The sequence below is a fragment of the Trichosurus vulpecula genome, chromosome 6 (genome assembly GCF_011100635.1).
Source record: "Trichosurus vulpecula isolate mTriVul1 chromosome 6, mTriVul1.pri, whole genome shotgun sequence".
NCBI lineage: Eukaryota > Metazoa > Chordata > Mammalia > Diprotodontia > Phalangeridae > Trichosurus > Trichosurus vulpecula.
The window spans coordinates 171,664,779-171,680,320 of NC_050578.1; the positions used below are offsets into that span (position 1 = coordinate 171,664,779).

At 37.5% G+C, this 15,542-nt stretch overlaps 1 protein-coding gene across 2 annotated transcripts in view; it reads left to right on the forward strand.

Moving 5' to 3' along the window:
- The window catches only part of ARAP2 (ArfGAP with RhoGAP domain, ankyrin repeat and PH domain 2), a 199,225-nt gene that overhangs the window by 25,309 nt on the left and 158,374 nt on the right, over window positions 1-15,542 (forward strand). For both annotated transcript variants that reach the window (XM_036763354.1, XM_036763355.1), the window contains exon 5: window positions 2,611-2,961. In XM_036763354.1, coding sequence (XP_036619249.1) covers window positions 2,611-2,961 — 351 coding nt within the window. The remainder of the gene's footprint in view (window positions 1-2,610; window positions 2,962-15,542) is intronic.

Below are 15,542 nucleotides of genomic sequence, written 5' to 3' on the forward strand. Positions count from 1 at the left end.
TTAATTTTTGTCTTGAATTATTGAGCATGGTTTTCTACTGAAACTAGGTACAACAGATTTCTGTGTTCAGTGATAGTTATGAAAGGCTTGACAGAGTTGGCAAAAAAGATTCTTAACCCTGTATTCTAAATACAGCCTTTCTTGGTGTGAATATATGCCATGCAATAGTAAAGCAGGATAGTCCCTGCTCTGACACATAATGTCTGTGGGATATTGGAGAATTCACTTAATATCTCAGAACTCTAGATAAGATATTAAGGCCTTAAGTTAGGAGAAGGCACCTTCCCGTATTGGTGGAGGTTTCCTTTCCTGGGAGTTCCATATACCAATGAAATCACCATTTCAGTCTCTATCCCTAACATAATGTTGGGTTTATATAGCTCATTTCTTTGAAGAACTTTAGGGACTTATAATCATTTCTTTACTTAATGTGGTAGCAGGTAAATACGGAGAAAATCTTTATTTCCATTTGACCGATAAGAAAATTGAAACAAAGTGACAGTGACTGCTCTAGCCAGTAATATAGTCAGTACGGTAATAGGGGACTGGGGCACCTTGCTTCCATAATCTCTCTGCCTTGTGCTTTCTTTTACGTGTTGGAGTAGCTGTACGATGGAACCAGTTCAGTAGTGGATTAATAATAATATCCTACATTTCTAAAATACTTTTTGGTTACAAAAGCACTTAACACATATTACTACAAATTTTCCAAATACTCCAGATTATTGCCTAACTCAGTGAAATTTTTGGTCATTATTTACTTGTTTTACATTCCCTTAAAATTGAATTCTTGAGTATACCTTCCAAAGGCATGGTAGAAACATTCATTATAGCTGGATTTTAATAGAGAAATGTGTGTTGTGGAGAGGCCTGATCAGTTTTACACTTATTTATTGATTTTCTACTCTGTAGTGAAATAGCTGTTCCCACTTAGGAAGAGAACTGGCACTTGGAGTTGGAACTCATTGGCCTTCGTAGTTCATGCTCTTTTTCTAGCACTTGCTGCATGACTGTAACAAATTGGAGCCTCTGTTTCCTCATTTTGTAGAATGGGAATGATAGCTGCTATGCCTAACTTACTGGGTCATCACAAGCGTCAAATGAGACAAAGTGTAAATCACTTTGTAATGGCAAAGTGCTATGTAAAGATAAGATATTAAGAGAATCAGCATGGTAATAGTAGAAGGAGTGTAAGATTTGGAATCAGATGGTATAAATTAAAATATGTGACATGGAATTTTTTTTTAGGCACATAACTGTGAATAAATCACAAACTGTTATGACTTCAGTTTCCTTGTCTGTAAAATAGTGCTAAAGTAAAGTATGCACATTATCAATCTCATGCACAGTTGTTTTTGCAAACTTTTAAGTACTATATAATTAAGTTACTTTACATTATGAAATATCACTATTCATATAAGGAATTTAACTTGTCTGCTTCACAGAACTTAGTGTTTGTAGAGTTTCAGTAGGTTTTGTTGTAGTTTATTTGTACTTCATCCTAGATTCTTTAAGGCTGACTATAGTGTAGGCTTCCTACTAAGCATCCCCTTTCAAAGCTTGATGCATGTATTGAGAATCGATCTTTCTCGTTTCCTCACCAGCGATGAAAGTGTTTGGCTGGTTTTTCTTTTCTTATAGCTGCAAAACAATAGTTGCAGTTCTTAGCAGTGAAAGGATTGTGTTTTTAAAATGAAATGTGAAGTACTTTGAGTGGGTTAAGAGGAAAGCCACGAAGGTGACTACAGTGTTAGAAAATAAGGATCTGTGAAATAATGTTAGTGGAATAGCAGTTATTTATCCAAAAGAAAAGAAAGTGAAGAGGCTGCTTAATAATTGTATCCAAACATATGCAAAGGATATATCAAGGATGTCACTATTCTCCACTTCTAACTAAAAATGTTGAATTTATCAGATTTTGCATGGAAGAGGATTTTGTTGTTCAGGCATTTCAGTCATGTCTGACTCTTTGTGACTCCATTTGGTGTTTTCTTGGCAAAGTTACCAGAGTGGTTTGCCATTTCCTTCTCTAGCTCATTTTACAGATGAAGAAACTGAGGCAAACATATTAAATGACTTGCCCAGGGTCACACAGCTAGTAAGTGTCTGAGGCTGAATTTGAACTCAGGTCTTCCTGACTCCTGGTCCAGTACTCTCTCCACTGTGCCACGATGAAGAGGAAAGCATTTTAAACAAGGTATAAATCCATTGACATGGATTAGTGAGACTTCTTCTCCAAAGTTCTTGTTTTGTTTTTGGGGCGGGGAGGGCAGGGCAGTTGGGGTTAAGTGACTTGCCCAAGGTCACACAGCTAGTAAGTGTGTCAAATGTCTGAGGTCAGATTTGAATGCAGGTCCTTCTGACCTCAGGGCTGGTGGTTTTCTCACTGAGCCACCTAGCTGCCCCTCTTCTCCAAAGTTCTTTAAAAAAAAAAAAAAAAAAGCAAAATGAAACACACCGGACCAGAGGATTAAAGTTAACCTGTCAAAGTTTTTTCCAGCCTATGCTTTTATGACTGATTGTCCATAAAGAATTTTAGGGAAACTTGCTAATTGTATGAGGTGATGTTGCTTTCTAATAATCTGGTAAATTATTCATCATTTCATTCAGCATATATGATAACAGAATAAAAGCATGTGAAGACAAAGTGGAAGATATTTGGATTCCTCGAGAAGACAAAACTGCTGTTCCATTGGACTCTGCTTCCGAATCAGAATATTCCACTGTGGAAGAATGTTATAATAGTTTAAGAAGAGGAAATTCCAAGGTGTCCAAGGCCAGGGCTCAGAAAGGGAGTTTGGATTTAGCTGCTAACAGACACAGTTATCCGCAAAGTTCCATTAGTGGACTTGTTGATCAACCAACCTTGACCTCAAACTCCATATCACCCTATGCATGTTACTATGGATCATCAACAAAAAAGATTAAATCAGGATGGTTGGATAAGCAGTCTCCTCAAGGGTATGTATCAAACATTTCTTGTATGTTGTGAGTTGATATTTCTGTGTAGAATGACATTCATTTCTATATGAAGCTGTTGGGATTATTTCTGAATGGAAATTTATTTGGATGGGAAGATAAAGTAGAGTATTAAATACTTCATTATACTTTCAAATTTTTGGATTTGACTAGAAATGCTGAATTTTTTTTAATCTGATGTTTGTTTGCTCTTTGTATTCATACTTACCCATTTACTTTCTTCTTGGGATGGGAAGGACCTTTTTATTTTTAACATAAAAATTCTTTTGAAAATTGTCATTTTAAGTCTGTCTGCCTAACCTATCGAGCTTTGGCTTCCAAAGTTGTTTCCAAATAAATTGATTCCTAGTCTACATAAGGGTTAATTTATACTACTGAAAATCATCTCTGCAAGAAAATATATTTAAAGCACAATCAGTACTTGGAATATTGATGTAAGAAGTTTACTTAGGCTTTTCTTCCCCATGTCTTTGTTACTTAATTAGTAAACTAGTTAAACTCATGACTTCTTAGAATATGAATCTGGTCTAGACTCTGCCCGTTTTGTGTTATAATATTTCTTGTTTTCTCAATTATTTCATTTGCTTCATGTATAATGAATCTCACTTATTGACAAATGAAATTATATGAATAGGAAATGTATGACTTTAAATATGAAAGATGATTGAAATTTTGAAATAAAAAAAGTTGAGGTTAGATATGAAATGCCTTACCTTGTAAGATAGTCTGTTCCATGACATTATATGTATCCAAGTAAAGACTGGAAAACCATTAATCAGGGCTGTTGTTGAGAGTGCTATGTGAGGTAGGATGCTTAGTTAGCTAAATGGCCTCTAAAGGCCCTGTTAACTCAAAATCCTATATTGATATTCTCATCAATATCTTATTATTTTCCCGGAAAACACTATGTAAAATTATTATGTGATTTGCCTAATGACATATTTAAATAGTTTCCAGATGAAGTCAAATAATAGGGTTTTTGTTGTTGTTAATTGGTTTCTGGATAAGTGGTGATAAGAGGTTATTGTATTTGCAACTCATCAGCAAAATCATCTTAAATTATGTTAATGCCAAATATGTAAATATGTGAACATTATTGTGCAACTCTTAAGTGTAGACATTAATAAAGTGAAACAGTGCAATTTGTAATCCCAAAATAATTTCTTTTTGAAATTAAAATGTAGTATTTAGTAGCGCCCAGGAAGTCGATTGTACAGTGTTGAAAATATCCCCTAAGGAGATGACTCAGGTGCAGATTCCATTTCTACTGTGACGTCTTGATTGGAAAGTGTTGACTTTAGGCGTGATAATGGACTGCGTATCTGCTCTCAGAAGACCAATCTAGCTAAATTTGGAGAGCCTCCTCATTTGCTTGGTTGAAGGGTGATGGAAAATTCATTTATAGCAACTCTTAAAGGTCATCTAGTAATTGGTGGTGGTGGTTGTGACCTGACCCAGTGGAAGGACTACCCACAGTGACAAAGAATATTGCAGTAATCTTATAGGTATAGTCAGTCTCAAGCTGAAGCCACACGTCCTAATTCTTAAAACATCAAAGTCATTTAAAATGAATGGAAAAACCTGCAGAAAACATAACCAAGAGGTTAAATATCAAGACTCCTTCATTGCACTAAATTCAACAAATATTTATGGTGCACCTAACCTAAGTGCGCTCATATGCACTTTTTTCTTTTGATCTTTCAGTTTATAACTAGTATAACAGAACTATTAAAATAGAAAGAAAAATCTATGCCAGTTATGAAATTAACAATTGATTTGACTTCATTTCTTCAGTAGCTCTGTAATACTTTATTCTGTGAGCGTTTTCTTTTTGAATTTCCTTTTTACCATAGTCTGGAAGTAACGGAAGAGATGGAGGAGTCATAAATGAGCCACACATAGCTTCTCTGTTTATGTAGATGATAGACACTAGTGCTCTTGAATGGTTTTCCTGCCACAGTGGAATTTTGATAGAGAATTGCAAAATTGTCAGTCCTGCAAGAGATCTTAGAGGTCATGTAGTCCAACTTCTTGTTGACATTTAAGGAAACCAAAGCTCTGAGAGAGCAGATTAAACAGTTAAATGCTGGAGCTAGAATTGAGACCCCAGCTTTTTTTTTTTTTCTGAGTCCAGCCTCTTACTGTTATTACTGAACTGCATTGTAGTTATTATGATTATATCATACTGCATTGTGGAGTGAATTAGGCAGATCCAGAGTAAGACCTATTTGAAAATAATTAGACGATATTGAGTGCATAAGAGTACATCTAGAAGGCACAGGGTGTGTTTCGCAAGGAAGGAAGTGAGTGGCCTGAAAAAATGTACCAGTGCCTTAAAAAACAGACTGTGACCTTCTAGTCACTAAATTATCAAGCGATGGTGGTGGGGTGATAAAAGGAAGGTAATGGGGTGATAGAAAAATTCTTTCCATTTCACTTGCAAGAATCGATGAGCTAGTTGAAGCCTTGATCTATTTTCTTTTTTAGAATTTTCTTGATAACATTTGTGTTTCATTACCTAGGTTTCCTAGTATATCTTTCCTCTCTATCCCCTCCTGAGAGTTATCCCTTATATCTGAGAGAAAAAAAAATAGGAGGAAAAAGTTTTTAAAAACTGTACTCATTAGTAATGGGTAAGTGATTAATTGGGCAGCTAGGTGGTGAGTAGATAGAGCGCTGGTCCTGGAGTTAGGAAGACCAGAGTTCAAATGTAGCCTCAGACACTTACTAGCTCTGTGACCCAGGGCAAATCACTTAGCCCTGTTTGCCTCAGTTTCCTCATACGTAAAATGAGCCGGAGAAGGAAGTGACATACCATGCCAATGTCCACCAAGAAAGATCCCAAATGGGGTGATAAAAAGTGGGACAGGACTTAAACAACTGAACGACCACAGTAAAGTGGTTTAGTCAAGGCAAGAACTCTCAACAGAGACTAGGGCCGGACATCTAGGTTTGGTGATCATTTCATAGCCAACAAGTGAAAAAAAGGAAGAAAGTGAACATTTATTAAATGCTTACTTATTTGTCACTGGAGTTACAGATAAAAAAAGCAGAAAACATTCCTGGCTTCAAAGTGCTTTCACTCTTATTGGAAGAGACAGTCACAAATGAAAGTTCAGCTGTGGGGAACATGGCAAAGCTTGGAAACATGTGGTGCAGATGACAAGACCAAGGGACAGCAGGGCATAGAGGCAAAGCAGATGATAAGGCCTGCTGGTGTTCCATCTCATCCAAAGTAATGGAGTTATTGACTTCTGTTTTCTCTAAAAAAGAGCAAAGAGAGCAAAATTCCAGGACGAGCCTGGGGGTATGCTCATGATTAGTGGGTGTGGCAGAGATGAAGATTGAGCAAAGAAGAGTGAAGACAGATTAGACCAGTGAGGAGGAGAAGCAGAAGAGCTGAGGCATGAAAACCCAAGGAAGAGAGACTATATCAGAAGTAAAGGTGGTCAACACTGTCAAATACTGCAGAGAGATAGTCAAGAAGGATGAAGATTGAGAAGAAGTCTTTGGACTTGGCCATTAAGAGATCATTGGTAGCTTTGGAGAGAGCAATTTTAGTGGACCAGCAAGGTCAGAAGCCGTGTTATAGAGGGTTAGAAGAGAGGAGAAGGTGGACATAATTGAGTGAAATTGGCTTTTTCAATAGGATAGCTTTTTAAATATTTCTAGACAGCCGTCATATGTCCTTGAGTTTTTTCTTGAGTTCCCTCAACTTAGCCTCATCATACTCACTCAAGGTGTTTTACCATGTTAGTTCTTTGGTCTTGACACCATGGCTTATCAGTGTTCTTCTGTTATTTTGGCACCTGGACACACACCCCTTATTGTAGATTCCATCTCATCAGGGCAAATTGTAGAGTTGTTATTATCATACCCTTGTTTTTGGAAGTTATGATTCTCTTTAAGGGAGCCCAAGATCACATTACCCTTTTTTGACTGCCCCATCATACAGCTGACATACTGATCTTACTGTGTACCAGACACCCAGATATTTCTCACAGTTGTCTCATAATGCCTCCCCAGTTGTCTTTCATACTTGTTTGTTGCGCAGGATCATTGGGCTACTGGGATATTTTTCATGATCCTTGGGAAGCTCTCAGGGAAAGAGGATTATCGTGTTGCATTAAGAACCAATGTTTCTTAAAAAGATGTACCCTTGCCTTGGTTTCTCTAGGTGTTTATGAATTGTGCAGAATTCACACTTGCAATTGCATACGTATTCACAAGTCTCCCATCTCCTGCAGTATTGGCAACTGAAGTGTTCAGGGTCTTGCAGTTCTTAGCACTAAATAATAATACTTTGACCAACATGTGTGCTTGTGCGTACACAAAGAGATATGCTCATGCGCGCGCGCACACACACACACACACACACACACACACACACAGAATTTGAGAATCACTGGTTAAACCATGAGTAGAAAGGATTCAAGGCTATAAAGTCCAGGACTGGAACAGTAGCCAAATGGGAATTTGAGTAGGAAAGTGCTTTGTTAAGTCAAGGAGAATGTTTGGAAACAGAATGCAGGAACAAGAATCCTAAGATGGGGCAGCAGAAAAAAGTCAAGCACATTGCCAGGAGTCAGTGAGTGTGCGGAAACTAGTGGTCAGTCAAACACATAGAAGTAGGTTTAAACCAAGCAAAAGTCGCAGATACTGGCACAGTTAGTCTGTGGAAGAACTTGAATTGGTCGCGTAGTTTGCCTCATACAGCCTCAGGTATTTTCCCAGCTGTAGCAGAAACCAATGACTAGTTTCCTAGGGTGTGGCCAGTGGAACCCCTGGAGGCTCAAAGGTTGTTTCTGTGTCCCAACTTGCCACACCTGAGAGAGACTAATCTCTGGGGAAAGTACTGTGACAGAGATGTTGGGCTGTTTTGTAAAGCCAAACAGAATTGAGTTCAATTCAGCCAAACTTTTAGTAAGCCTCTACTAAGAGTTACTGGAAGGCTTCAGGCAAAGGCAAGGAGGTTACCGCTTATGGAGGGTGTTATAGGTGGGATTTTTGTTGAGTTGTAGATTGCATTGTTTGCACTCCCAAATTCCTTTCTGAGGGATAGTCTGTCATTCTGTGGCTTTCTAAAGGCTTTTCTCTGTCTACTGGCACACCTTTAAACACCCAGAGTTCACCTCAGCATGGTAATATAGCATAGGGGTGGGACTCTTAAATCAGACTGTCAATAAAACCTTTTTAATTAACAAAAAACACAAAATATCTGTTTTAAACAATACATAATAATTGTTTGAATAGATGGCACAGAAGGCCAAATGTTTCCAGACCTGGGTTAGGTCTCTCTCTCTTTTTCTTCCCCTGCCACTTTCATTGTGCATGGCGCTATATAGCCACATGCCATAGCTCAGGTCAGGACTGGGAGAAAGTTAAGTGCTCTTAGCATTTTGAAAGAAGTGACTCTTATTGGTAAAGCTCTGCTGATGTTATGATATGCCTTAATCACAATGTTACCAGGAGAACTATTAAACTATTTTCTTTTGGGGAGGGAGTTAAAGCAATTTTGGGAGGTACAGTAATACTTGGTGGGGGGCATGAACAAAGGCATAGAGGTGTGTAGAAGTTGGGAAAAGGCAAATTTAAATGTGAAGTCAGAAAAAAAGCCCAAAACAAACACACCCCTTCCCCCCCCCCCCCCCAATTCCTAAGGCACTTGTAAAGTATTTAATAGAGAGGATTCTTGTTCAGGTGTGAGATTAGTTAGATAACCTTTGAAGTTCATTCCAAGTCTGAGATTCTATGATACTCTATGAAAAACATTCTAGGTGCTGGGAACAGTAACAACAAAAAAACCAGCCAAGTTCTTGACATGAAAGAGTCTTTAATAAGGAGGATGGGGCATAAATACAGTTCACTATAATGTAAATAGAATGAGATTATGGGAGAATTAGAGGTATAAAAGACCAGCATGGATTTGAAGAGGGGAGGCTCACTTAATCTGTGTTTTGGTGGGGAGAGGGGCAATGAAGGCATCCTGGAAAAGATGGCACTTGAGCTGAGCATTGAAAGAGAAGGATTTCAGCAATTGGAGCCTTGAGGAAGTCTAATCCAGGCAAAAATAGATAAGACGATATCGGAGAGCAATGAATAGTCCGGTTAGAGCAGAAAAAAGAATCCATCAGTGGGAACAGTATAAAATTATACCAGGAAGGTAGATTGGAGTCAGATTGTGGAATATCTTGAAAATGTGGCTAAGAAATTATCATTATTATTATTATGCTACTGAAGCTTTCCGAGAAAGAAGGTGACTTGATCAAGTTTATGCAATATGAGGATTACCTTAGCTATAGTTTGGAGGAGTGTCTGGAAGGATTGGAGGCAGGAGAACTGCTAGGAGATAAGCTTATTAATGTGATTAAGGTAGCACCTGAACTGGAGTCCTTGCAAAGAGAATGGAGATGAAGTAATGAATATGAAACATTGCCAAATTGCAGTCTATAAGCCATGGTAAATTATTGGATAGTGATGGGGTGGGGGGAGTTTGAAGGATCTTGAAGATTCAAGGGTGACTAAGTTTTTGAATGTGGTTGATGGAGAGAGTAGTGGTTCCTTGAACAGAAACAGGGATGTTGTATGAAGGAGAATGTTGGCAAGAGTATTTCCTTTGTTATGGTTAAGTTTGAGGTGTTAAATAAGTGAAGATGTCTTTCAGATAGTTGGAAATTTGGGACTAGAGGTCAGTGGAGAGGGGTTGGAATTACATATTTGCAAATCATTTGTATAACCAGTGTCATGTGAGAAGATGAAGTTACCAAGAGAGAAAGAATGCCCATAGAGAAGAAAAGAGAGGTAATCATAAAGATAATAATAAACATTTATGTAGCATTTACTATGCGCCAAGCACCATGCTAAATGGCTTACAATTATTCTCTCATTTGATTCTCACAACAATCCTGGGGACACTTGTTTATATTTAGGGGAGCAAGAGGAAGAAGAGGAATCAATGAAGAAATGAAGTGAGAAAAGATTTATTAAACACTTCGTATGTGCAGAACACTTTGCTGAATGCTAAATATACAAATACAAAAGCAAAGACAGTCCCTGCCCTCCAAGGATAGGGAGGAATGTGGAGGCCAGGGAAGGGAACTTTGGACTAAAGGGTTACAAGCATGCTTTGGAATCATAAGGATTGACATAGGCCTTAAAGAGGCGAGAAAAATGTCTTAAAGTCAGGGAATCAGAAAAAATGTCATAGAGGCTATGGGAAGAGGAAATACAAAGAAAAAGAGATTGAATGCGGGATGCTACAGAAAAGTCAAAGATGATTAGGACTTAAAAGAGATCATAGCAGTGGGTGACCTTTAATGGAATGATTTCAATAGTAGGGGTGTGGGTGGGATTGAAAGCTAAGTAGTATAATAGGAAAGATGACAGCTGGCATTTAAATAGTACTTTAAAGTCTTAGAATGTTTTAATGCTTTTTCTTGTTTGAAATTCTTAACAATTCTGTGAGATAAGTATAACTTGCATTAGTACTGCTTCATGGATGAGAAAAGTGAGGCTCAGAGAAGCTTGTGATTTGCATAGGGATCTGTACCTAAAGAGTGTGTGACATTTAAAAAATTAGAGAGACACAATTTTTCTGGCTCATCATTTTATTAGTTATGTTAGCAGTAACTAATAAAGGGGTCAGTGACACTCTTGAATGCCAGAGATCCTCATGGAACCCACTCAGTACTTCAGTGCCTTTGAAAGAGTGGTTGTTCCTGAAGGTGGCAATCAACTCTGCTTGGTTAAGGAGAGAGTATGAATATTGTGAGAGGTGGACCTATTCTAATGAGGGCCTGGGGGATATGAATATGATTCTCTCATTTACTTCCAACCACAGCCCACCCTCAAAAGATTTTATCTCCATCCAAATCTGAGTAGAATTCTATGGGCTTCCTGACCTGGGTGGGCTCTGAACAAGATTGAGAAAGTCAATCCAATCCTATTATCAGCAGTGTCTTTCAGATGCTGTCTTGGCCAGTTTCAGAAAGGAAAAAAATCCTATGTCTCCCCAATATTAATAATTAGTTATTTAATAATCATTTCTTTCAAGTGTATCCTCCTCCTCAACAACAAAAAAAAGTGTTTGGTAGGTAAAAGAGAAATGGTTTTATCTTGTTAAATTTAACATATGGGGAAAATAAAGCATTCCCTTAACACTGAACTCCTAGTTGTTACTTATTTTAAAATATTGGGAATTGAGGTTCTCAGTCTTACAATAATTGACTTCTAAATTGCATTAAGTCAGATTTGAATTAAAGACTATTTTGTTTTATGAAAGGTTTATTATATCAGGATATACATATTTAAAACTGTGGATATTGACACAAAGTACTGCAGCCCTTTTTATGAGAGCAGTTGAAAATTCATACCATCTGCCCTACAAGAACCCTCGAGAATAGTCTATAGAATCACTTTGAATGGTACTACACAATCTTTATAAATTATTCCACAAAAACCTTTTTAAAGAATCATTTCCCTGTAGCATTCTGAAAGCATAAGATAAAAATGTTAGTATAATATGTTACATGTCTGTGTTACCATTTTACTTGAAAGAAAGAAATTGAAAGCATTGAAAAAAAATCCCCAAACTTACATATAAGTTGTATACAAGTCAAATCTTTTTTCATTATACAAGACTGAAATTTGAGCTTATCACTCAAAAGCAGTATCCTAATTAATCAAGACTTGGAAATCTTTTACATGGGAAAACATTTCAGAACCCATTTGATTTGATATTTGTGGTAATATTAAGCGTAGTCTAGGTTATAACTTATTTTTATGTTTGCTACCTTTACAAGTTGTCAAAATTTATTTATTTTTAGCATTCTTTTCTGAAGTTTTGAGTTCTAAATTCTCTCCTTCCTTCTTAGCCCCTCCCACACCCCCTGAGAAGGCAAGCAGTATATCAGTTATAAATGTGCAGTCATGCATAACATTTCCATGTTACCCATATTGCAAAAAAAAGGCAATGGAAATAAAGGTGAGAATATTATACTTTGCACTCAGTTCATCATTTCTGTCTCTGGAGGTGCAAAGCATTTTTTTTGTCATGACTCCTGGAATTGTCTTGGCCCATTTTATCCATCAGAGTAGACAAGTCTTCGACAGTTGCGTCTTTCATTATTACCGTATTGCTGTTACTGCCCACAGTGATCTCTCAGTTCTTCTCACTTCACTTTGTGTCAGTTCATATAGGTCTTGCTGTGTTTTTTCTGAAACCATCTGCTTTGTCATTTCTCGTATCCCAGCAGTACTCTATCACAATCATATGCTACAACTTGTTCAGCCATTTCCCAATTGGCATTCATCCCCTTGATTTCCAGAGCAGCTAGGTGGCACAATGGGTAGAGTCCTGGGCCTAGAGTGAGGAAGACATTATCCTGAGTTCAAATCTAGCCTTAGGCGCTTGACTAGTTGTGTGACCCTGGACAAGTCACTTAACCCTGTTTACCTCAGTTTCCTCATTTGTAAAATGAGCTGGAGAAGGAAATGACAAACCATTCCAGTGTCTTTGCCAAGAAAACATCAAATGGGATAAGGCAGAATTGGACATGACTAAAAACAACCCTCAGTTTCTAATTCTTAGCCACCACAAAAAAGAGCTGCTATAAGTATTTTTGTACATATATGTCCTTTCCCTTTTTCTTTGATCTCTTTGGGATACAGACCTGTTTGTGGTATTGCTGGGTCAAAGGGCATGCATAGTTTTATAGCCCTTTGGTTATAGTTCCAAATTGTTTTCCAGAATGGTTGGATCAGTTCACTACTCTACCACGAATTTGTTAGTATATCTACTTTTCCTTCATCTTCTCCAGCAGTTGTCATTTTTCTGACAGATGTGAGGTGGTCTGTCAGAGTTGTTTTAATTTGCATTTTTCCAATCAGGAGTAATTTAGAGCATTTTATCATATATTTATAGATAGCTTTGATTTCATCTTCTGAAAACTGCCTGTTCATATCCTTTGACCATTTACCAATTGGTGAATGGGTCTTATTTTTATAAATTTGACTCAATCCTATACTTATCAGAGAAACTTGGTGAAAATTTTTTTTTCATAATCATTGTTCCTTTTACAAAATGTAGTTTTTCCTTCATCCTCTCTTTTAATTAGGTCTGTTTTTGCTTTTGCTTTGTCTAAAGTCATGATTGCTATCTGTGCCTTTTTTACTTCAGCTGAAACATGTTAGGTTCTGCTCTAGGCCTTTATTTAACTCTGTGTGTGTCTTTTTGTTTCAAGTATGTCTCTTGTGAACAACATGTATTCTGGTTTCTAATCTATTTTGCTATCTGCTTCTTTTATGGATGAGACCATCCCATTCACATTCACAGTGATGATTAATATGTATTTCCTTCCACCCTGTTTTTTCATGTTTTTGTTTCTTTTTTGTCTCTTTTTATCCTGTTGCTCCTCAGAAGTCTTATTTTGCTTCCAACCAATTCCTCTCTTAATCCACCCACCCCTTTTTTACTCCTTTCTCCCCGCCTGCCCCTCCCAACACACACACACATCTTGTCCTGTTCTATTTCTTTTTTGTATAGGTTACATTTCTATACACAGCTGAGTGTTTATATTCATTCTTCCCTCTTTGAACCAATTCTCATAAGAGTGAGGTTCAAGCATTGCCTGCCACCCCCCTCTTTTCCCTTCCATTGTAAAAGCTTTTCCTCGTGTGCCTCTTTTATGTGAGAAAAATTTCCCCCTTCTCCCAGTGCATCTCTCTTTCTCACCCTTTCTTTCATTTTAAGAGATCATTCCAACATAAAGATGCCTTATTTAAGATAACATAAAAAAGTAGCAGAGCCAGAGGTAGAGGCCATGTCTCCCTCATCAAAGGTGACCTGTGTTCTTTCCATTATACCATGAGTTCAGTTGAGTGCTTTTTTTTTTTTTTTTTGCTGCACCAAAGAGTCTGTAAACTGCCCTAATAATGCTAAATTTTTTTAGGAGTTACATGTATTATCTTCCCAAACAGTTTAACTTTGTTGTCCCTTACGAATACTCTTTCATATTTACCTTTTTATACTTATCTTGAATCTTGTGTTTGAATATCAGATTTTCTACTCCATTCTGGTCTTTTCATCAGGAATGTATGAAAGTCCTTGATTGCATTAAATATCCATTCTTTCCCCTTGAATGATTACACTCAGTTTGGCTGGGAAGGTGACTCTTGGTTGTAATCTTAATTCATTTGCCTTCAGCAATATCCTATTTCAAGCAATCTGTTCCTTTAATGTGGAAGCCTCTATATATTGTGTGGCTCCACAATATTTGTATTGTTTTATTTTTTCTTTAACTTGGGAGCTCTGGAATTGGGCTATAATATTCCTTGGAGTTTTCATCCTCTTTCAAGAGATGATCAGTGGATTCTTTCAATTTTGCCCTTTGGATCTAAGCTATCAGGGCAGTTTTCCTCAGTAGTTTCTTCAGATGTGATGTCTTGGCTCCTTCTTTGATCATGGCTTTCAGGTAGCCCAATAATTCTTAAATTTCCCTTTTTCATCTCTTCTCTAGGTCAGTTGTTTTTCTGATGAGATAGTTCACATTTTCTTTTATTTGACTTTATTTTATTGTTTCTTTATGTCTCATGGAGTCATGAACAAAGAACCTTAGGGAACATAAGAGCATTGTTGGCTGTTGGAAAGAAACCTGAAATTATATAGAGAACCTACAGTCAAATCCCACTGTTTTCACAAGGTACTGCTTCTTGTGCCTTCTTTCTTTTTTGTGTCTTTTCTATCTTCTCTTGGTGACCTCATCATCTCCCAAGGATTCAGTTAATCGCTATGCAGATGATTCTTAGCTCTATTCTTCTAGTTGTACTTTTCTTTCCTCCATACTCACATCTCTAATTGCCTGTTGGACTTCTGGAACTGAATGTCTTGTAGATGACCTTAGCCCTGGTAAGTCCAAAACTAAACTCATCTTTATCTCCCAAACCTCCTCTTCCTCATTTCCCTATTACTGTTAACTGGACTACCATTTTTCCTACTCACCCGGGTTCACAACTTCAACTCCTAACTTTCTCCTACTCCTGCCCTCCAAATCCAGTCACTTGCTAAGTCCTGTCACTTCCATCTTCTCAAAATCTCTCATAGAAGCACCCATCTCTCCTGATACTACCATCACCCTTTGGTAAGCCCTCATCACCTCATGCTTGCACAGTTTGAATAGCTTTCTGGTTAGTCTCCCTGCCTCAAATCTCTCTTCAGCCCAGTCTATTCTCCACTGTTTGTCAAAGTGATCTTCCTGAAACACAAGTCTCTCTTATTTAGCAAACTCCAGTGGTTCTCTTTATCTCCAAGGATCAAATATAGTCTTTTGTTGGACTTCCAAAGCCTTTCAAGAAACTTTGTTCCTTTTTTTCTTTTTCAATCTTTTTATGTCTTACCCCTGTCCGTGCATATCCAATTCAGGGACACTGGCCTCCTTGCTGTTCCTGGAAAAAGACACCCCAGGTTAGGACTTCCTGAATTTTAATGGTTGTCCCCCATGCCTGTAACGTTCTCTCTTTTCTAACTCTGGCTTCCATGACTTCCTTCAAGTTTTAACTCTCAGCTA